Consider the following 23,961-nt stretch of genomic DNA (forward strand, 5'->3'; position numbering starts at 1 on the left):
ATAAATAAAATCTTTAAAAAAACAAACTGTGGTACATCCAGACAACAGACTATAAATCATTGCTTAATTAAAAAAAAAAAAAAAGAAAGAAAGAAAATGCTATCAAGCCATGAAAAGATTGGAGGAAGCTTAAATGCATATTACTGAATGAAAGATGTTTATCTGAAAAGCCCACGTAATGTACAATTCCAAGTCCATGAAATTCTGGAAAAGGCAAATCTATGGAGACAATAAAAAGATAATTGGTTATAAGGGTAGTGGGTGAGCAGGAATGGAGAAATGAACAGGCAGCGTGCAGAAGGTAAGATTTAGGCAGTGACAATACTCTGTATATTACAGTGATGGATATATGTCATAGATTTGTCCAAACCCAAAGAATACACACCAAGAGTGAACCCCAGGGCTTCAGGCAATTATATGATGTGTCAATGTAGGATCATCTATGGTAAAAACATACCATTTTGGTGAGTGGTACTGATAATGGGGGCGGGAGGCTATGGGTGTGTGGGAACAACAGGTATATGGGAAATCTCTGAACCTGCCTCTCAATTTTGTTGTAAACTTAAAACTGCTCTAAAAATATTAAGTCATTGGGGGAATTGACAGTTGGAACTGTTATTAATGATATGAACAAACAGGTGCTCTCACCCCACGGATAGGAGTAAGTTGGAGGAATCACTGAGAAAAATATTGCAATGCCTGGTGAAACTTAAAACTCTTAATCTCCAGGGTTTCCATTTATAGTTATGTAAGCCAGAAAGGAGGAAGCAGGCTATCCGCGGAGCGGACAGCCCGATGCAGGGCTCGATCCCAGGACCCTGGGATCATGACCTGAGCCGAAGGCAGAGGCTTTAACCCACTGAGCCACCCAGGCGCCCCCAAAATACTGGAAATTTAAATGTATGTCAGCCCACCAACAATAGAATGCATAAAATAGGGTATTTGTAAAATGCAGTAACTACCATTCAGTATTTATACTAAATGAGTATGCGGAATTGTTAAAAACACAATGTTAAATCAAAAAAAGCACACTGCACGTTGTTCCATAATATGACAACATACCTATAAAGATTAACAACCTGTAAAACAAGGGATAGGTGAAATGAATGATGGGGATTAAGGAGTGCACATGGGATGAGCATCATGTGACATATGGAAGGGCTCAATCACTATATTGTACTATATTGTACCCCTGAAACTAATATGCTTTGTCCACAGGAATTAAAAACTTAAAAAACAAAAAAAACCTGTAAAACACCCCTTTTTAATGCCTGTGAATACACACATATGTAGTGGAGGCATAAAACATGAACGGCAGATTCAACAATGAATTCTTGACAAAGGTTATCTTTGGGAGGGAAGTAGGGGGCATGGGATCAGGGAGTTCCCAGCAGCCCCAACTGTACCTACCAGGGCAGAGTTCCTTAAAAAAAAAATTCTGGAGCAAAGATGGTTAATTTAAAGATTTGATCAAATTAAGTATATGAGATAAGGCATCTGCATGTTTATTATATTGATTATATGTATGATTGAAGCCATACACAATTTTAAAAATTTGAATACATGACAAAAGCAATCGCTGAAAAGGTTTTGGAAACATAAATTCACATTCTTGAAGCATCAACCCGCAGATTATTCACTGCGATGGAGAGGTGTATCAAACACTACCTTAATTAAGTGAGCAAGCTTAAAATAATAGCACAAACTGATATACCTTCTGATAGGATATGCTGAAAGCACATCACCCATAGCATTGTAGTATTCTTGGGGCACCTGGGTGGCTCAGTGGGTTAGGCCTCTGCCTTCGGCTCTGCTCATGATCCCAGGATCCTAGGATCAAGCCCCACATCAGGCTGTCTGCTTGGCAGGGAGCCTGCTTCCCTTCTCCTCTCTCTCTGCCTACTTGTGATCTCTTTCTGTCAAATAAAGAAATAAAATCTTTTAAAAAATAAAAAAGAATTGTAGTATTCTTGCCAAAAATGTTTAACCTGAATTAAAAAAGAAAACATAACTGTGGGGACCTTTTCCAAAATAGCTTAAGTGTCAGGTTAAACACCTTCTCCCCTGAAAAGGGAAGGGAACAACTTCTGAATCAAGGGAAAATGAGAGAACTAAATGTAATGTGTGATTCTTGATTTAATTCTGGGTTAAAAAAAAAATTTTCTAAAAGTACATTTTGAGGGGCAACTGAAATTTGAATACAAGCTCAGTATTAGAAAAATTTTTATTGCATTTTATTAGCAAATGTCTTAAGTGTGATAATACTATTATGATCTGGAAGGATATACTTGCTGAAGTATTATGGATGAAGTGTCACAATGTCAATAACCTACTTTCAAACAGTTAAGGGAAAAAAACAGTATATATATACACATATAAAAAGATAAAGCAAATGTGCAAATGTTAACAGTTGGCAAAGCTAGGTTAAAGCTGTATATAGGTTCACTGTACTTTTCTTTCAACTCTTGTGAAGAGTCAACATTTTCTCAAAATAACCTGGGAAAACAGACAAATATTTAGAAATGACTCAATTGTGTATCGACAGCTTTTATAGCTCAAATAAAGTATGGACATATATTTATGTAACACTATTTTATGAAAACTATAATAATAAAGGTACTCACCTCGGGACGCCTGGGTGGCTCAGTTGGTTGAGCAGCTGCCTTCGGCTCAGGTCATGATCCCAGCCTCCTGGGATTGAGTACCACATCGGGCTCCTTGCTCAGCAGGGAGCCTGCTTCTCCCTCTGCCTCTGCCTGCCATTCTGTCTGCCGGTGCTGGCTCTCTCCCCCTCTCTCTCTCTGATAAATAAATAAAAATCTTTAAAAAAAAAAAAAAAAAAAAAGGTACTCACCTCTTTTGTCTAATCCCACCAAACAGATTAACTCAGTAAAAACAATGTTTTAAGACCTTCAGCTTATTTAGTAGTTTTTAGGACTAACGAACCCTCCCTTTAAATGCTACACCTTTTTCAAATGCAAGTTCTGCAATGTTTTGATCCCCTTTGCTTTGCTGCAGAGCACCAGCCACACACCCAAAAGCCCCTCTCCACACCCCAGGTAACCATGCTGAGCCGGGCAGTGTGTCCTCTGCGGCCCCCTGTGGGAGCTTCTCCCTCCGGCTTTATTTTACAAAGCTGCGATCCTTCCCGCCCTCCCTCCGCACACATTCTTCCCCAGGGTCCAAATTCTGATCCAGTCTGCTGGAGGTTTTGGAAGAAATGATGGGAAAACAAGAAAACAAGGTTTAGTAAATCTAAAAATCATTTTCAATTCAGCTTCACACTCACAAGGTTTATAAAATGCTTTGATTCTGTGCCCCGGGCTCCCTTCTGATCCTTTCTGGGCTCCTGCCCGTGTTCAGATGGTACAGTCGCCAGAGGCCTGACCGGGGGCAGCTATAGTCGCTCCTCCATGGTGGACCCACTTACTCACACATTCACACTCCTCTAAGACTTCTATTTGTTAGCGGGATGCCTTCCAGCTAAACACTAATGTTTCTAAGTGGTGGGCAATAAATTAACTTCAAAATATAACAATGACAAGGCCCTTTTAAAAAGATGCTATGGAAATGTCAGAAAAAAAATTTTTTTAAAGAGCAACACTATAACTAAGTATAACTTTTCTGCTACTACATGAGCCCAGTCTCTCCCATATATTAGGCTGAAATAATTGGTGGCTGGAAAGGGAAAAATGGACTTTGAGATGATGCAGTTACTTAAACATAAGTACAACTGGGCAAGAAGTAGAATGTGATTGTATATGTTCTTTTGCTCTAATCGTAGCCATCATATTAATTACATGAGAAATATGGGCAGGTGATTAGTTTGTGAAATTTCTAATCATTTCTAAGGAAGAAATGCAAATCATTCCACTGTCATTTATATGCAGAAAAGAAAAAAAACAATTTTAGGAAGGAGAGGGCTTCATTTCTTGGGACTTTTCTGTAACACATTCACAACACTGAGCACACTTTTGTCAAAGAGCATAGCTACAGTTTCTTGTCCACTCTAGCTCACGGAGTAACCCTGAATATCACAAAGGTGTAATGTAGACAACAAAGGGATAAAACAGTAGAATTTTCAGACTATGCTTTTAATATAACATTCAGAACTATATCCCTAGAAGAAAAACACCACTGTGGGAATTTTACTTGTTGGATTCCTATTAATGTTGATCGTTTTCTAGGTAAAATTTCAAAAGACTAACCATCCATTCGTTTTGTTTCCTTTTTTTAAAAAGTATTTATTTTTTTCACCGGTGCAATTGGAAACAGGCAAAGAAATGTACAGAAAAGATGTTCATATATAAAGAAAGAAATAGCAAAATATTTTTTGGTCATAATTTAGAAACAAGCTAATCTATTAAGAAGGGGACAGTTTTCCCCAATTCCTCTCTTCCCTAGAAGAGTATAAGCACAGGTTCTCAGTTCCTGGATATCCTTAGCAGGCCTCGGATACGTCTGACAAGAGCTTGTATGAAACTATAGCGAGATCGAACTTTTGAGTATAATCCTTCAATGTCCAGAAGTTTCTTTTGTAGTGATTCTCCAAAAGCGTTGATAGCATCAGCCTGAAGCTAGAGGTAACACAGATGACATATCATTATTAAAATTACAGTCTCAAATGTTTCTTTAATTCTATATCTCTCAATTTATAGTATCTTTGAATTTTTGTAATGCGGTCCTTTCTCATGTAGCAAATTAACTAAATACTCACACTTCCATGCTAGAATTTACTGGTATAGAATTGTTTTTCCCTCTTTCTTATCTTGTAAAAATGTGTAAAATCTTAAATAGCAACAACTATGGATGCTGCTTTTGATATATGGGCATATACACCAAAACTTTTCCCCAAGGGCAATACAAGAAGCTGTTAGGAGTGGATGCCTTTGAGGAAAGAAACAAAGGATAAATTGGAAAGAAGCTTTTTACTTTTATTTGATTTTTCAATTAAGAAAAAAAATTTACATGTGTTTATTTTCAAAATATATAAATAGAGGAAAGGAACCTGGTATACACTTTAGAATTCATGTATTTTAGAATGCTTATATAGTTTTGGATGGATTCTATTGGTATTATACTGAAACACTAAAATTAAGTGTAAAATTAGATGACTCTATCTGCCTTAGATTTGCAGTAAAATCAAACCACAGAGTGAGGTGCTCGCTTCGGCAGCACATATACAAAGCACAGAATGAGAAGATCATTTATTAATCCTGCATTTCTTCTAACTATAACAGAGCAGTCTAATGAAACAAACAGTCATTAATTCAACACGTATTTCCCAAACATCTTCTGGAAGAACTATTCTTTGGCTAACTCCGCCCATGGCCTCACTGAACACTGGCTTCCCTCAACAAGCCAAGCAAAACATGAATTACTATTATGCAGTCACTCCAAGGGCAGATGCAGTCAGGACGAGGACGAGAACATGCTACGTATGACATCTGGCTAAGTATGGTCGGAAGGATGCTCTTTCCTGGATAAAGCCCAGTCTTTGGCTTCAAGAAAGGCAGTGACCAAGAAGGATTACAGAAGACTAGAGGCTTTATCAGAGCAGAGCTAGGGACACTCAGATGCCTAGCAGCAGATCTAGCTGTAATTCAGTTTATCTAATATCACATACCCTGCTAACTGTTTTGTTCCCAAGACTCTTATTAGGTTCATGTGAGGTTTTTAAATTAACTGTTTTCAGAATGCTCTTCATCCATTCCGATATTACAGGTCAAGAGATTACTAAATACATAATACCATAATAATATAGTCTCCTGCAAAGGAATTTTTAATGGCTGCTCATACTCTCTCTATTAAATTATTTCCTGAAAAATTAAGTGCTAAGTTAGCCTTTGTGCCTAAGAAGTCCACAAAGTCAATCTAAAGAAACTGGGAGTTTTCTGATCACGACGCCTACTAATGACTGAATTCTCACTATGTTCCTTCCAGGCACTACTGCCCCAGGAGCCCCACATACGAAACCTCATTTTATCCTGACAAAACTCTCTGAGGCCGAACTATCATTCCCATTTCTTCGGTGAGGAAATGGAGGCGCAAAAGTTAAGTTGTTCCAAGTCCCATATTGTTAGGCAGCCAGGACGGAATTAAAATCAGGTCTTTGAACACAATCCTGAAAATCATTATCTTACCAACATACTAGGCTTTTCCTTTTTCCTTTCAAAATAGAAAGAGTATGTGGATAGAACCTCACCTGGTCTATGTCATGTTGGCTCACTCCAGTCAGCCCACTTCTAAAATCCAGGTTGGTTTCTGAAGTGAAGGAATCTGGCAATGAAAGACACAAACAAACCAGCTTTACAAGTATGTATCTACCATTTGGCAGAAGAACCTCAAGACCAGGGGACTCTGGAGCTGGCCAGCTCTTCACTGCGAGAAGCTAAAGACTGGCGTCTAAGATGTTCTTATGCTCCACACTATCTCCCATGAGCAGAAGTAAGGTACAAGAAACAGCTAAGTCTAATAACGAAGTAGCTCTCAATGGCCCAATCCACTCTTAGAAACCCGGAAACATAAAAAATAAATAAAAATGTCACTAGTTTTTCAAAGCACGGAAATCTATAGGTATGTATGGTTCACTAATCTTCAGAATAAAGTTTACCTTGTAGTCTTCTGCTTTTAAATAAGGTTCTGGAGGCAAACAAGGAATCTTGAGAGTCCGTGGGCGTGCAGTGTAACAAGTAGTACTCCAGATGGCGCCAAAGAATAAATAGGCAGGTCTCTATGATGACTACAGAGTGCTCAGACTAAAGGAAGATAATCTCATCAAACCAGTTTCTGAGGAGGAAAACAAAGAGACCTCACTACTTCATGAGTGAAGACCCACTGCCTCGGTCTGAGAGAGAGGGGAAACGTTCCACTGAAGGTGTCCCCCCCCAGAAAGCAGCAAGGTGTGTTGAGAGGAAGGAGGTGGGGACCAGGGGCTGCTGTACCAACAGAGTCCCTGCCTTCAGTCCAAAATGACTGTATACATTATCAGGATTACTAGCTAACTCTAAAAGATAAGAAAAAAAATTTCAGTTTGGAAATAGGTCAGGCATTTACTGAGAAAAAAAAAATTATGTCCCTTCTCATACAGTTTTAATGCCCAAATAATTTGAGAATCAGCAAACAGTTCCTATATTGAAAGATTCTCTTAAAGGTCACCATTCAAATTCCCACTGTGATTTCCATTAAGGATACAAGAACAAAGGGAAAGCAGTTTGGCTCGATTGTTGATCAACTTCACCAAGCGCCGTCTTGCTAGAACATATTTCTGGGCAGTGGAGATCTTCTCAACACCAACAGGCATCACAGACTGACACAACTGAGGACCAGAAGCAAAAGCAGCATTAGCGAGAACATAAACTGTAACAAAAACTTCATGAAACTCTATAGATTGGGTCCCTATGACAGACAAGGCGAATAACATTCAAAGAAGTTTAAACATCCTTGCAGACAAGGGTTATTATCTAGTTAGGAAGCTGGTAACTTTAAAAAAACTGAGAGCCAAAGTAGTGGAATTCACAAATGCAGATTCATCTGCTGCTTTCTGGAAAAGGTCTTATCTCTGAAACTGACATTTCCAATCTGCTGATGGGCCGACCCACCCTGAATTTCCTGTCAAACTAAAACAAAACACAACAGTAGGTTTTTCAAGCTGCAGGTCTAACAGTGCCATGGAGAATTTCTGTAACAGCTGTCATGTGTCTTCTGAAGAAAATGTAAAGCAGATTTCTACAGCATAAACTAAAATAGGCTCATCAACCCAGAACCGCCCTTCATCACACCTCTGCTCGGCATAAGCACCGTGGGCCGCCTCAAAATTCAGCTGTGGCTTTGACAGAAGGCACCCTGAAGTGCGGCTGGGGGAGCACCACGTCCTTGACGGGAAGGCTGCAGTCCCTCTGACAAGAACCGGCATCGCTCACAAGCTGCATGTGAGGGGGAAGGGCTGCCAGAGGTAAATCACCCAATTTCAGGGATTATCTGAACATCGTCACAGTTACTCCTGCCTCGGGACACGCTAGCTGTGTGGCTCTGGATAAGTCATTCAACCCTCCAGGACCACCATTTCCTCATCCGAGAAAGCAGGTATAGTGACAGTCCTCAGTCCTCAAGGACTGAGATAGAACTTGCAGCTGGGGCCCAGCACATCGTCACCACCCACCACAGGTGCCCTGTCATCCTGAGGAGTGGCAAGAGGGAGGAGCTCTGACTGCTCTGTAAAGTGACATGGAGTTTTCCAGGACAGTTGGTGCAAACGAGGAATGGCAACATGGTTCCACCTCCAGACCACCACAGGCCACCAGGAAGCTTCGGCACGTGCCAAGGGATACCTGGCGTGGTTCAGCTGTGCCAAACGGGAAAGACAGCAGCTGCTCAGGAAGCAGGCCTAGCAACTCAGCATTGTTAGCTACAGTAAATATCAGTGAGTGATTCTGGGTCACCGAGGGCAGGCAGTCAGGTCTGAGGTGCCATCCCATTTGTCTGAAAAATTCACCTGAAACCGAAGATGCTGAAGGCACAGAGACATACTTAAGGGATCACTTCTATTGAATAAGCCTTTGCGACAGAAACCCAAGTTTCTCAGCACAGATTTTAAAAGAGCATAAATTACCAAAGCTCTTCTTCACAAGCCAGCTGCCGTCCTACTGGAGGGCAGGTGGTGTTCCTGAACAGGTGTGACTTGCCTGTCTCCCATTCAAGTGTTCCCCTGCTTACCAGGCGTGGTACTCCTGTGAGGGACTCTTCTTCAGGCCACACAGAGCCATCATCTCAAACCCTTTCATCTCACTGCACACGTCATCTTTATGCACAAGTCAGACACCAGGACTGTGGCCCTATCAGGAAAAACAATGGCTTCTCAAAACTCTCCACAGCTCGTTATAAGATTCATACCTCTTTGATCTCATCTGGTGGAAGTTGCTCTACGTTCTGTAGTTTGTTGACACTCCGTCGATGACTGTCGTAATAACTGAAGAAATCATTAGCGCTCTGTTTCAGCAGGTAGACAATAATACCCAAACCAGGCAGGCGCCAGTACGGAATCACTGGAGCTTGAGTATCTAACAGAGTTGAAAAAAAAAAACACAATGTTCCACCTATAAGACCTGTTTTAAATGAGGGATGGCCGGTAATTGAAGGGCATTTAAGCTATTATTAAAACCAACCCAAGGGATGCCTGGGTGGCTCAGTGGGTTAAAACCAACCCAAGACTACTGGTGTGTACTTCTTACAGTTCAGAGGAACGGCGAGCTACCATGATTAGGAGCTTCTATGCACAAAGCAGGAGCCTAAAGAATATGGCAATCTGGCTGGTGGACTCTGACAGAACTCTCCCTTTATGGGGGGGGAGACCTCTTTGATAAATCTGGCACACACCTTTGCATCCAGCTCCCCACCCACATCCCAAACACACACACATACATGCACACACGTGCAAGCCGTACATACGAGTTGGAGTTTCCAGAGCCCAGGGGAAGAAATCCTGCCTCACCTACAGCCCTAGTTATATCGATTCATTTCTGGTCTGCACCTCTCTGGTTGCTGAATTCCCAGCTCACAGTCATTCTCCCAAGAGAAGGAGAACACTGAGATATTGAAAAGATACAATTAAATTTAAATTTCAACAACTCTCTTACCACCATAAGTCCATTTGGGTAGGAAAACAAAATGTGCTACCTTTTACTCAACTAGCTTCTGATGAAGGTGCAAAGGAACCATGAGAAGTTGGGAAAGTAGTTCATGAAGGGAAGAAATGGACGGATTGGTGCAAACACAGCAATTTCCTCTTACAACCGAGTGACCCCTTGGGAAATACCTTAGTAATTTCAAGTATAATTTGGAGATAATCTTTGTTTAATGGCTCTAACTGCCAAGAATACTGTAGGAGAGATGTGCATTTGCTTCCTTCCCCACTATCTCCCTTAACTTGGCTTCAAAGTCAGATTTCATAGGTCTTCATGAGGAGAGGAAGAGAGAGAACAGTTTCTTGTCAGTGGATGCTGCCACCAACCAGGACACCCTAGACTCATCTAAGTTGCCGGGTTTCCCTTTCCCATCTTCAGTGAAGATGTGACAGTCTCTACAATATAGGGCCTTCTTCCTAGGGACCCTGGTGCCCAGGCAACATTTAAATGATCCCTACTCTGGTAGGAAAACACCCAAAAAGAGAATGATCTAATGCTGACAGGAGTACTTCAAAGCCTATCAGGAGTTCTCACATACTGACATGCTCATAGCCAGAAAATATTAAGGTGTGCAGAAGCCAGCAGACTTAAACAGCAGATGAGGACGGCTCCCGACAAAGCTGACTACAGAAACAGATTCTGCAGGAAAGAGCGTGAGGTCCAGGCAGCAGAAGTGCTACAGGAGAGCGCCCTCAACCACAAGTAATAGCACATATACTAAATAGTAATAGTGATGACCCGCAGGAATGAAAATAATTCTACGTCACACTTAGGCAGTGCTAAGGGCCAGACACTGCTCTAAAGCACTTCACATTTGAGTAACATGATAATCCTTCCAGTAATTCACTGGAGAAGAGCCTGCTGTTACTCTCATTTTACAGATGAGGAGGGTGAGGCACAAAGAGACTAAGTTGCTTTTCTAAAGTCCTATCAACAGTCGCTCACAGAACGGGGACTCAAATCTAGGCAGCTCGTCATGAGTCTATGTTCTTCTCCGCTAGGTTAGACCGCCCTCTACAACTGAATGTTCTTGAACCTACCAAACACCTATGCACTCCTGTGTCTACAACTGGCAAAGGTAAGTAGGCTTTTTAAATCTTTAAAAAGTCTGAGGAAAAATGAAGACCAATATGTAAGGCTTCATAAAGTTCATCAAGTATTAAAGATCTAAGAATGACTTCGTATGTGAAAGACTGGCTCAAAGTGGGAAGAAACCGAATGAACTGTTAATAATTACTACTGATACATTATTAGCATATAATTAATGTTTTTGAAGAATAGATAACAAAACTACAATTTCATTTGAAAATGTTAGAGGTTAAATTTGTTTTAAAATGTTGTAAGATTCAAGGGAGAAGAAAAGGGCCTCCTTCGACACTTTATAATGGAGTCACACAAACAGTTTTTGGCACCATTTACACGAGACAGTGGTTATAAGCTGTTAAGCTAATATGTTTTTCATAACATCATTCTGTTAAATATTTTATGTGATTAAGTAATTTTCAGAGAAAATAAGATCTTAAAGATGAAAATGTGACAAAATGATGTTCAGAAACCTCACACAAAAAGCTTCTGGAAATGAGTAGCAGTGCATTCCATTACCAAGAACCACTAAGATCCGAATGGGCTTTGTCTTCTGAGTCTCCCATGGGATAACAGCTTTCATCAGCCCATAGCCGTCACTTTCCAGATCTCGCCTATTATGTCCTTAGGAAGTCATAGACTGTGTCATCTACATTTACTTAGCATCTACTTAGCACCTACATTTTACTTTGCTGTGGTATAGAAATTTGGGGCTATACTACAGAACCCAATTTAGACACTGCATTCAGCTCAACATGATTTCACACATAAACCGTCTGTTACATTTGTACATTTCTCACCCAGCTAGCTTACTCACCAATCTTAGAGCCTCTTTGGGGTCTCAAATACTATTCAAAACCATACTCTCCCCACAAAGCTTTTCTAAACTTATCCTCAGAAAATCTTGACTTTCTGTCCTCTCGGGCTCTCTAGCTTATGCACGGGACTGACAACACTACCGCCTTACTGAGCCTTCTTAAAGTCATTTACAAATTTTCCCACTAACTACATATAAAGAAAAAAACCTGTGTCTCACTGGAGCCAACTAGATTTTGTCTTAATTACAGAATACAGAAATACAGAAAAAATACAGAATACAGAAGAAAACTTAATCCTCAAATACATAAAGAAAGAAACAGGCCCACCTTGCCGGGGTCCATCTCTGTTAATGGTTTCTGACAGGCTGGGGGTGAAGAGACACACAGCATGTTGAAATGTGGGGGAGATCTGTAGCATGAGTGACTGGCAATATTCCATGACATTGGCACAGATCTACGAAGGAAGAATAACAGTAACAAAAATATTAGTTCTCCAAATGCCCAAATATCATCGAACTCCAGATTTGGAGGAGAACAAAGTTACTGATCATTTTGTAAAATTATAACAAAGTTCTAAATCAATTTGCAAAATTACTCCCATCTACCCATCTGTTATTTTGCTTCTGAAAACACACAAATGTTCAAGAACAGATACACGATGCCCACCCTACTTTCTTACCTGCTGCATGGCCAGTTCGAGCTCATCTTTCTTGCTCACTCGATCTCCCTCCACATTATCATCTTGAAATTTAAACTGACGCAGTCTGTCAGATCCCCCAAAGCGGCTTAGAAGTCCTAAACACTGGCGCTGAGAAAGAGAAAGAGATTTTATTCATATATAATGGGGTATGTCTAAAATTAGTGACCTCTCTTTGAGGGATATAAAAAAGAAAAACTCATCAGAGAGTAAAAATTGCTCTTTAAGGAGTCTGATTTCTTACTTCCAACTGAGGCAACTGAAGTTAGCCCTATTAAAATTAGCCTTTTTGCAGCCTGTATGTGTATCCTTGGACCCAGCGAGACCAGTTAGGTTTATCTAATCTATAGCTCAAAAATTTGTACACAAAAATGCTGACAGCAACTGTTTTCTTTTAGAAACCTGAAAAAAGTTCACGAAAAGAGAACTGGTCAAGAAAATTACCGTACCAAAAACAATGAAATACAAATTCTAATATATAAATACAATTATTCTGAAGCCAATCAAAAGTGAAGCTATTCAGATCAAAGCAGGCCAGGAGGCTCCCACAAAGACAATACATATTTAGTTGACAATATGTTCAAATATATTAAAGGGAGATTACATAACTGGAAGACAGCCTGTGAATAAATTAGAACGAACTATATAAAAACCAAGCAAATAGGGTCGCTGAAATGGCTCAGTCAGTTAAGTATCTGCCTTCAGCTCAGGTCATGATCCCAGGGTCCTTCCTGGGATGGAGCCCGCATCATCAGGCTCCCTGCTCGGTGGGGAGTCTGCCTCTGCTGCTCCCCCTGCTTGTGCGTGCTTGCTCTCTCTTTCTCTGTCAAATAAGTAAATGAAATCTTAAAAAAAAAAAAAAAAAAAGCCAAGCAAACAAACAAACAAAAAAACCCAACTACTCACTCTAGGGAAAATATAATGTTGCACTTAAAAGTAAACATGGGTGATAACCCATTCTTTTTTTTTTTTTTTAAGATTTATTTATTTATTTATTTATTTATTTGACAGAGATTGCAAGTAGGCAGAGAGGCAGGCAGAGAGAGCGGAGGAAGCAGGCTCCCTGCCGAGCAGAGAGCCTATGCGGGGCTCGATTCCAGGACCCTGGGATCATGACCCGAGCTAAAGGGAGAGGCTTTAACCCACTGAGCCACCCAGGCGCCACTTATCACCCATTCTTAATCATAAATGACAAGTGCTTATCTAATTAAAATTATGATATAATTATGTTGCGTTTCAGTGGGGGTGGGGGGACAGTGTTGTGAGAACCGTCCATATTATACAGTGGAAGAAAAGGACAAAAGGGATCTAAGGTCTCATCCTCCTCAATGGAAAATCAACAGATGATTCCTAAAATTGGAAAATAAACACATTATTTTGATACACCACAAAATCAATTAAAACCCATCAAGAGGGTTTGCCCAAATCCAGGAAGCAGAACAGGGAGGATGGATGAGAGGACTGCTGTATTTTACTGTAAGTCTTTTAGGAATTACTCTTTAAAGAAGTCAGAATCAGTTACCTGGAATCTTCCAATATGTCCCTGTAGCTCCATTAGAGATCCTTCATTTACATCAACATCAAGTTCATTTAATATACCTATAAAATTTGGAATGCTTTTAAATACAGTTTTATAATCAACAAAATAAAAACATTAAAAGACCGGGAAGAGTGGTTCTAGCATTTTATATTCCCTATGTATAAGAACAGACAGAGACTTGCCATGAAGGAGCTCTGGGAAATACAACTTCACAAAGACTGGAAGTTCACCACTTGTTCATTTACATGCAACTTAAATCTAGATTGAATTCATAATTTTAAAAGGTACTTTTTAAAGGTTTTGGCATAAATTTCACTTTTTATTTATAACCACAAAAGTTAAAATTTTCTAAACTCAGCAGTAAATTACTTTGTCATGAAAGAGTTTAGGATATAAAATGCTGATAATGAAATACATTTCCTTTTTCATTTAACTCTCCTAGGTACTGTATCATTTAATTTTTTTCATTTCCCTTAAACAAAGTACAGTTTGCATATACATAAAAAAGTTCCCATTCAGCTTCTGTTTAGACTTACTACAAAATTCTTAAATCAGAGTGATCAACCTCTCATAGGAAAAAAACTATGAGAAAAAAAAAGCTATCAGGAAAAATCCCTTTATTTCTATCGAGGCCTCCGAGCAAACCCACACTGGCTTCTTCTTTGTTGAGGATCTCTGCTTCTCTGCTGAGGATCACCTACACCTGTCTCAGTCACCCTAACTTTCTGTTTGTACAATCTCTTTAACTCAGGCCTAACTTCCAAGCATCCACTCCAGGGTATATAACCCAGAACCTTATCCTTTGCTACTCACGATGATAAGACCTCCTCTTTCTAGATTTTTCAGCCCATGACCTCACCCAAACCTACAGAAAATACACATGCCGGCTCGCAATACCTCACCTGTGCCTCATTCTCTGTCCCTTCCCGCCTCTACCTCCTCCGCGAGTCTGCTCCCAGAATCCCCTTCTTTCCCAGCTTACCAAAATCTAGCCTGCCACAGAGGATTTTTCCTCACTATTTGAAAATATGTCCAGGTCTCCTTTGTACTCCAAAACAAAACAAAGACAAGCAAAAACCTCGTTAATATAAAATTCTTGAAATATTTTTGCCACATTTGCTGCTTACAACTCTAAGCCCTTCTCTTCCCGTCCCACCCCTTGAAAGCCGGATTGTGTATCTAACCCTGTCATGGAATGCAGGCTTTTTTCTCTTTGTCCTCAAACTTTCTGATCTCTGCAGCATGTGTTGATATTCCCCAGTTCTTTTTTTCCACCCGCTGCCTCTGTTTAAAAAGACTACTTAGGGCGCCTGGCTGGCTCAGTCAGTGGAGCACGCAACTCTTGATCTTGAGGTTGTGAGTTCAAGCCCCACACTGAATATAGAGATTACTTAAAAGTCAAATCTTAGGGGCGCCTGCCTGGGTGGTTCAGTGGGTTAAAGCCTCTGCCTTCGGCTCAGGTCATGATCCCAGGGTCCTGGGATCGAGTCCCGCATCGGGCTCTCTGAGCCTGCTTCCTCCTCTCTCTCTGCCTGCCTCTCTGCCTACTTGTGATCTCTGTCTCTCAAATAAATAAATAAAATCTTTAAAAAAAAAAAAAAAAAGTTTTAAGCATATATATTTTCAGACCAAACACTATCGAAATTTATCAAGCCTATCACCTCAAATCTACAAAAACACATATGTGTACAAAGACACACACACAGTTATTAAATGCCACACTTCTGGAAATTAAAAAAAAAGACTGGCAACAGTCAACATGTTACAGGGATATGCTTAAACAATAAAGATCTGATTAGCTCTCATAACTGGAGAATCATGCAGCCAATTTTTAAAAATGAGGTAGGAACTCTATGTGATGATGAGAAAAGATCTGGAAAAAAGTTACACAGCAGTGTGTATAGTGTGATTTCATTTGTGTAGGGAGGTGACAGTTTTATACCATATGCATAGAAATGTCTAGAAAAATAAATTGATTACTGATTCCTTTTAGAACTGCCAGTCATGGTATTTTCACTCTATTCTTTTATTTTGTTTGAATTTATCATCAGCATGTTAAAAAAAAAAACCTGTTTTTCCAAATACAATCTTAATACCCTAACAGGGTCAAATGATGCTAGTAAGCAAAATACAAAAATTTTAGGCATTTAAAAAAATTAATGACAGGAGATTTCATGAATATAACGATCTTACCAGAGGATATGATAAATTCTCTCTATCCTATCTCAGCACTTTTGGTGCTGAATGAAGTAGCATCATAGAATGAAGCAGCATCATAGAATGTCCCTTCTGTTGGGGCACCTGGGTGGCTCAGTCAGTTAAGTGTCTGCCTTTGGCTCAGGTCATGATCCCAGGATCCTGGGATCAAGTCCCGCATCAGGCTGCCTGCTCAGTGAGGAATCTGCTTCTCCCTCTCTACCTCTCCCTCCTGCTCTCTCTCTCTCTCTCTCAAATAAATAAAATGTAAAAAAAAAAATAAAGAATGTCTCCCCTGTCATCAACCTACAAAATGAATGAAATTTGCCAAAAAGGGGGTGGCGGTGGGGGGACTTATGCCGTAAACACTAAAAAATGGTGATGGCAAAGGACAAAAATAAGAGAAAATTCTGGTGAAGTAAGTAGCATTATTCAGCTTCATGACCCTTATTCCACTCCTCAGATGCAGTGAAGGAAAGAAGATAAACCAAAAACTCTTGCAAATTCTTATGAAGACTCTTCAGTTTGCAGAGAAATCTTTTAGAGTAATTAGGCAAGGCCTAGAGAAATCAAGGGAAACCCGTTAGGAGGAGAACCATTACAAAGCACCGTGGGACCTCAGCAGAGGTAAGAAGGATGACCTGACTGGTTTCATCTGAAGACACTGGGATGATCTGGGGAAATGAGCCTAACAAGCACACAGGACTGAGATACACCACGACTGCGAGGAGTGGAAGCTGCACTCTCATCCGAATAAGCAGGGGCTCCCAGTGCTTCCCCAGGCACCGCACTCTGCCCTGCCAAACACTCTTTCTCTCCCAGTACAAAAGGGCCCAAGCACCGATACCCCATGGAGAGAAAAACATATTGGGGTTGTGGGGAGCAGAATCACGGGCTGGCCTCTGACTTGGCAGCAGGTTAAAAATGGAGGTAGTGTAGCCTACGAGTTCACTGCACGGGCTCAGAAGCCATACTGGCTGGGAAACCACACCACCAGTATTATCCATGTGACTTTGGACAAGGCAACCTCTCTGTGCCTCTCTGTCAGGCACCCCAAAACTAAATAGCTTTCTTAAACTGCACGTAAGAGGTAATCTTGTTCTTGTTAGTTGTAAAATGTAGAAAATAAGGCACGTTCTCATAAGTTCTTGTTCTCTTAAGTTGTAAAACGTAGAAAATAATCTCGTCAGGCCGTTGTGAGGAATAAATAAATATACTAAATGTTTAAAATAAGTACTTGGCACATTATGCTTAGTAAATAAGAGCTACAAGTTCTGAGGTAAATAAAATCATAATCAGCCATGCCATCATTCATGAATAAAGGCAACTTTTAGACATTCATCAACATTAGAGTATTTAGGGAGCATAATATACTTTTCCTTGGGAAAAGGGACCTCAGTACAAATTAAAAATACCAAGAGATAGGGACGCCTGTGTGGCTCAGCCGGTTAAGCGTTCGACTCAGGGTCCTGAGATCTAGCCCAGGCACTGGGCTCCAGCACCAGCTCCGTGCTTCGTGCAGTCGCCTTGCCCCTCCCCCTGCTCACAAGCACTCCCTTCCTCTCCCTCGCTCTAATTCTTTCTCCAATAAATAAAATCTTTAACAAAAAACAAAACAAAACAAAAAAAGAGCTAATAGCTCTTATGCTCTCAGAGTGAAGAAACACTTGTCTGGAATTCAGCAATGTTTTCAGAGTCTCTTCAATTAATTCTTTAATCAGTTAAGTTCATGTAAAAATAAATAGTTTCTTGTTTTTTAAAGATTTTATGTATTTATCTGACAGCAAGAGAGAGAGAGAGAGCCTGACCTGGGGCTCAATCCCAGGACCTCAGGACCACGACCTAAGCTGAATGCAAATGCTTAACAACTGAGCCACCCAGGCACCCCAAAACTAAATTGCTTTCTTAAACTGCACATAAGAGGTAATCTTGTTCTCATAAGTCACCTCAGGATGTCCGAGTCTCTCCTGTACGTGCATAATCAAAAAACAATGTCTGAGAAGCCACTCACCAAATGTTAACATGTGGTGATTCTGTGCTTGCTTCAGCACCACAAGGATTGAAAAAAAACACTTGCTAATTTCCAGGCAGTGAGGTTTTGAGTATTAATTATTTTCTTTAACTTTCTGAATTTTTTGGTATGATCATATATCATCCTATACATGTAAACTTACTAATTAAAAAAGAAAAAGAGGCTGGGCGCCTGGGTGACTCGGTTGAGCAACTGCCTTCGGCTCAGGTCATGATCCCAGACTTCCAGGATCAAGTCCTGCATCGGGCTCCACGCTCCTTGGGGAGTCTGCTTCTCCCTCCGACCTTCTCTCTCATGCTCTCTCTCACTCATTCTTCCTCAAATAAATAAATAAAATCTTTAAAAAAAAAAAAAAGGCAGTTAACTCCGTTAGTACCAATTTCAATAAGTCCTATGTACTGCAAAGCCATAAAAACCTCATTCTATGAAGTGTACGTCAGTCTGTAGAGAATTATTCAAAGTCCGTTCAACATACTCAACTCACCAGGAAGGGCTGCTTTACTTATAATTCCTGTCAGCAGAGCCAGTTCCTGCAAGGAGCCGGCGCTCACGTCCTGACAGCGCAGGATCGCTTGGATGGTATCCGAATGGGAAATGAGAAACTGCAGCACCTGAGCCGGGCCAAGGGAGGAGAAACAGAAAAAAGGGAGGTCAAGACGAGCACATTTTTTCTACATCTGTAATTCATCTTTTTAATAAAGCCAAAGCACCAAATGTGATGTCATAAATCACAGTGAACGTAATTTAAGTGATTGTCTTCTGCATTTATTGTTTATTTCCTCAAGAAGCAAACATTTACCTAAAATGCAAAAGAAAACCAAAGATGATTTCAGCTTTTAGAAATTACTGTACTCAGAGGCTAAGGTAGAAAAGTATAATATAACTTACAACTACTACATGAAAACTATTACTTGACCCTTATTTTGTTTATTTTTATCTAAATGGAACTAGAATAGGAATTTAGAATGAGTGGGGATAAAAATCCCTGAATTTAAGTTGCTCTGGGAAAATCTGACTAGCCTGACATGGAAACAATCACATAAAAGCTTTTGTTAAATTCTCCTTTGGATATAATACAAATACGATAAAAATCCTGACCTCTAAACTCTGCCCTTCCACTGTGGCATTTTCAAGTGAACTTTCATGGAGGAATCCAATTATTTTTACATGTAATGTCTTCTCAACTAGATCATAAATGCCTCAAAGGCTGAACTATGTTAAAACAAGCCAAACATCTGAATCACTCAGGAACTGTGCCCCCTTTTATTTTTTATTCAGATTCCTGGCCTTAGCCTGTAACTATTGGATATAGAACTCTGCAATCTTATTATTATTTTTTTTTTTAATGAGGGTTCCATGCTGGGTCCCAATGTGGGGCTTGAACTCACAACAGTGAGATCAAGACGAGAGCTGAGATCAAGAGTTGGATGCTTAGAGAAAGGGGAACCCTCCTACACTGTTGGTGGGAATGCAGGCTGGTGCAGCCACTCTGGAAAACAGTGTAGAGGTTCCTCAAAAAGTCGAAAATAGAGCTACCCTAGGACCCAGCAATCTCACTACTGGGTATTTACCCCAAAGATACAAATGTATTGATCCAAAGGGGCACGTGCACCGGAATGTTTATAGCAGCAGTGTCCACAATAGCCAAACTATGGAAGGAACCTAGATGTCCATCAACAGATGAATGGATAAAGATGTGGTGTATATATATAATGGCATACTATGCAGCCATCAAAAAACCGAAATCTTGCCATTTGCAACAACATGGACGGAACTAGAGGGTATTAATGCTAAGTGAAGTAAGTCAATCAGAGAAAGACAATTATCATATGATCTCTCTGATAGGAGGAATTTGAGAGGCAGGGCAGGGGGTCATGTGGGGAAGGGAGGGAAAAAAATAAAACCAAATGAGATCGGGAGAAAGACAAACCATTAAGAGACTGTTAATCTCATGAAACCAACTGAAGGTTGCTAGGGGGTGGTGGGATAGGGATAGGGTGGCTGGGTTATGGACACTGGGGAGGATATATGCTACAGTTTAAGTGCTGTGAAGTGTGTAAGCCTGATGATTCACAGACCTGTACCCCTGAAGCAAATAATACATTATATGTTAATTAAAAAAAAAAAAAAGTTGGACACTTAACTGACTGGGCCACCCAGACACTCCTCAGTAATTTCTATTTTTAAAACAAGCTCCTCAGGGGATTCTGCCACAGCCAGTACAAGAGTGCTATTAGAGAATCTTGTATCATCAGAATGTCCCACTTCTAATTAAAAAAAAAAATCTTAATCTCAATAAAGGAGAAGACAAGGAAAGTCTTTTGAGTTTTAAAGAACTGACTCCAAGGCCACATACGGAAGTGGCAGGACATACTAAAGCAGCATAAAACAAGGGGCCATGCTGGAAAGAGCAGCATTCTACCTCAGTGACATAAGCCTAAAGACTGATGGCAGGGAGGGGCACCTGGGTGGCTCAGTGGGTCAAAGCCTCTGCCTTCGACTCAGGTCATGATCTCAGGGTCCTGGGATCGAGCCCTGCATCGGGCTCTCTGCTCAGCAGGGAGCCTGCTTCCTCCTCTTTCTCTCTGTCTACTTGAGATCTCTGCCTATCAAATAAATAAATAAAATCTTTAAAAAAAAAAAAAAAAAAAAAAAGACTGATGGCAGGGAGAACACCTAAAATTACCGTAAAGTATGACACAGTTCCTGGGGGTATCACAATAATAGAGCAGTATAATCAAAATCTGCTAGTCATAATGGTATGTCTCATCAGTGAATGGCTAAAATATACACAGATTATTAGTTTAAAGAAACAAAGTGTTTTTTTTTTTTTGAAGGTTTCATTGAAAAGGGATGAAAATAAAACTGATTTCTGGTGCTCAATGAAAAAGATTTTTATTAGTTAGAAAATTCACTTATCTCAATTCGTTCTCTAAATATCACAACCCAATGGGCCATAATCATCTCTCTTCCATATTTTCTGCAAGGCCTAAAATGGTGTACAGCCTCTCAATAAATCTCTGGTTAAATTACATTTTAGAAGCCAGTTTATTCCTATTACAATAACCACTTTCTCTTACAGAAGAACAAATTTAGAGATCTTGCTTTCCATCTCACTATTCTATTCTTCACTGTGGGGTTTCATTCAAATAAGAGCGGGTCAATGAAGTTCACAGCAAAGTACTAGGGGCTGGCTTTCGACGCCTAGGGCTGTCACAGATAGTATGGTCAAATCACGGATGTGGTCTATGCCTCGGGTTTGTGCAGTGGTAAAATGAGGACCGACACCGTCTATACCAAGGGCTCTTCTCACCTGCCCCGCTGCCTGCAAGTGCTGGGCCGTGCTGGACGTGAGGATGACCTGGCACAAGCGGAGCGCCGGGAGCAGAATCTGCCGGTAGCGGTCCACCGGGGCGGGGATGAACACTGGCGGGTCTCTCATGCCGAACATGCTTCATTCATTTCCACCCAACAAGGAGAGAGCGACAGTCCAAGAGTTAAGGGATGCTAACAGTTCCTGCCCATCTCCATGGCAAGCAATCACAGGTGCCTGATTAAGGTGTGAGGCTACTAAGGAGAACTCGGCATCCCGTACCAACAGTAAAAACGGAGTTATTTCAATTCTGAAAAATCGTGGTAAAGAAAATCTGTATAATTTGAAGACAATACTTAGAACTTCAATATATTTATTCTACTCTAAATGCTTCTGTGGGCCACAAAAACTACAAACAAGAAACAGATAAAAAACTTTATTTTCTCCACATTTCCTTCTCCTGTACGCAGAGCCAGAAATGAGTCCACATTGTCCATTACACTAATAAATCAAGATTTGAAAAAGTTAAAATGAGGGGCACCTTGGTGGCTTAGTTGGTTAAGCAACTGCCTTCGGCTCAGGTCATGATCCTGGAGTCCCGGGATCGAGTCCCACATCGGGTTCCCAGCACCACGGGGAGTCCACTTCTCCCTCTGACCTCCTCCCCTCTCATGCTCTCTGTCTCACTCTCTCTCTCGCTCAAATAAATAAATGAAATCTTTAAAAAAAAAAACTTAAAAAAGTTAAAATGAGGCTGTAAAATTTCACTTTTAAAATAAAGTATTAATAAGCTATCATTTATTATAAATGTTTACATTTAAATTTTTAAACAAAAGAAAATGGTTGCCTGTTGAAGAGAAGGGAATGGAAGCAAAATACAGAAATAAGAAAAAGGCTTTGCACAGACAAGTGATTAGATGCCAATAGCTAAAGAATGTAATTAACTCAATCCTCTTTACATAAAGGGAAAAATAATAATTCTCATGTTTAAGATTTCAGAAAGCAATATAAAAAGAAAAAAAACATTTCTTTGCTGGAGGTAAAATAGTTCTACAGTTAATCCTGAAATACTCAAATATTCAATTTGGCAATTGATCTTTTGACAAAAATTAGTAAAACTGACCTAAGTGTTATTTACTGCTAAGAGGGTATGCTAACAATATTGTAGCCAGGTAGACAAAAATGAGGAAAAAAAAAAAACCCATATTCAAACTGAACTGAGATATCTGTTAAAAAGCTTGAAACTTAAAAATAGTTTGACTAAAAGATTTCAAATGTGCAAAGAGTTGGTAAAATGATACAAGAAAAATATAAAATACTATTCAGGGACGCCTGGGTGGCTCAGTTGGTTGGACGACTGCCTTTGGCTCAGGTCATGATCCCGGAGTCCCGGGATCGAGTCCCGCATGGGGCTCCCAGCTCCATGGGGAGTCTGCTTCTCCCTCTGACCTTCTCCTCACTCATGCTCTCTCTCTCACTGTCTCTCTCTCAAATAAATAAATAAAATCTTTAAAAAAAAAAAATAAAAATAAAATAAAATACTATTCAAATCATCAGGAATAGGAAATCTACAACAAATTATAATTTCACTATAATACTTTAAAGAATCACACTACAACTAAAACTAAATGTGTTTTTTTGAAGACTTTATTTAGAGAAAGAGAGCAAGCACAAGTGGGAGGGGTAGACAGAGAGAGAAAATCTCAAGGAGATATCGAACTGACCTCTGGGGCCAATGCAGGGCTTGATCTCAGGACCCTGAGATCATGACCCAAGCCAAAATCAAGAGTCAGATACTCAGTCACTGGGCTACCCAGGCACCCCTAAAAATATATGTTCTATTGAACAGAACACTAAAGTTGGGAAGAAAAACATTTACTAATAAAATCCTCTATTTTCCTCTTAACATTACTGCTCTAAAATGGAAAGGATTAGGTCCCTCCTACTTTTATCCTCACTAGCAACTTCCATTTATTAGTAAATGGCAGGACAGAGGACCCAAAAAGCGTCATCAAGATGAAAGAATACTGCTCAAACAGAATGATAAACCAATGGCAAAATAATGTTTGGAATATTTTTTTTCCTCACTGATCCTTTACAGTGAAGAATTAGTAAGGAAACAGCACCAACGTGTAGGGACACTTACCTCTGTGGGTCCATCTCTGGGCGCATGTCATAGACCTGGCACTGTGCCAGTCTCACTATCACCCCAGACCTCAGCAGCTCTAAAGCACCCTGCTGTATCTTAGCCACTCTTGTAAGAAATGCCTAAGAAGTTACAAAGGGAAAAACATCAGTACAGAAATCATTTCCAAGGGCCTCAGATAAAAATAAGACTCTCTCCCAGCACATTTATGATCTTCGATCACACTGAAGAGAAACTCTGAGCTAGCTATGCAGGGGCACATTAGACTACATTTCTCAGGATTCTGTGAGGACTGAATGGCACCACACATCTCAAGTGCTGCCTCCAGTGCCTTGCATGAAAATAAGTCCTCAACTCCACAGGAGTTTCTCTTACCATCATGTGGGCAGAGGGAGGGCAGGGAAGACTGTTTTGCCCACAGCTCTATCTCTAGTACCTAGTGCCACACCTGAC

At 40.3% G+C, this 23,961-nt stretch overlaps 1 protein-coding gene across 1 annotated transcript in view; it reads right to left on the bottom strand.

Annotated features, from left to right (window-relative positions):
• Positions 1 to 4,218: 4,218 nt before the first annotated feature.
• NUP205 (nucleoporin 205) overlaps positions 4,219 to 23,961 on the bottom strand; it is an 83,420-nt gene continuing 63,677 nt past the window's right edge. The window contains exons 33-43 of the mRNA XM_082693262.1: positions 23,509 to 23,630; positions 21,363 to 21,501; positions 18,534 to 18,660; positions 13,804 to 13,880; positions 12,264 to 12,392; positions 11,912 to 12,038; positions 8,893 to 9,059; positions 7,195 to 7,318; positions 6,614 to 6,742; positions 6,206 to 6,279; positions 4,219 to 4,577 (exon numbers count right to left, since the gene is read on the bottom strand). Coding sequence (XP_082549388.1) covers positions 4,425 to 4,577; positions 6,206 to 6,279; positions 6,614 to 6,742; positions 7,195 to 7,318; positions 8,893 to 9,059; positions 11,912 to 12,038; positions 12,264 to 12,392; positions 13,804 to 13,880; positions 18,534 to 18,660; positions 21,363 to 21,501; positions 23,509 to 23,630 — 1,368 coding nt within the window. The 3' untranslated portion in view covers positions 4,219 to 4,424. The remainder of the gene's footprint in view (positions 4,578 to 6,205; positions 6,280 to 6,613; positions 6,743 to 7,194; positions 7,319 to 8,892; positions 9,060 to 11,911; positions 12,039 to 12,263; positions 12,393 to 13,803; positions 13,881 to 18,533; positions 18,661 to 21,362; positions 21,502 to 23,508; positions 23,631 to 23,961) is intronic.

The sequence above is a fragment of the Mustela nivalis genome (genome assembly GCF_964662115.1).
Source record: "Mustela nivalis genome assembly, chromosome: 12".
Lineage (NCBI taxonomy): Eukaryota > Metazoa > Chordata > Mammalia > Carnivora > Mustelidae > Mustela > Mustela nivalis.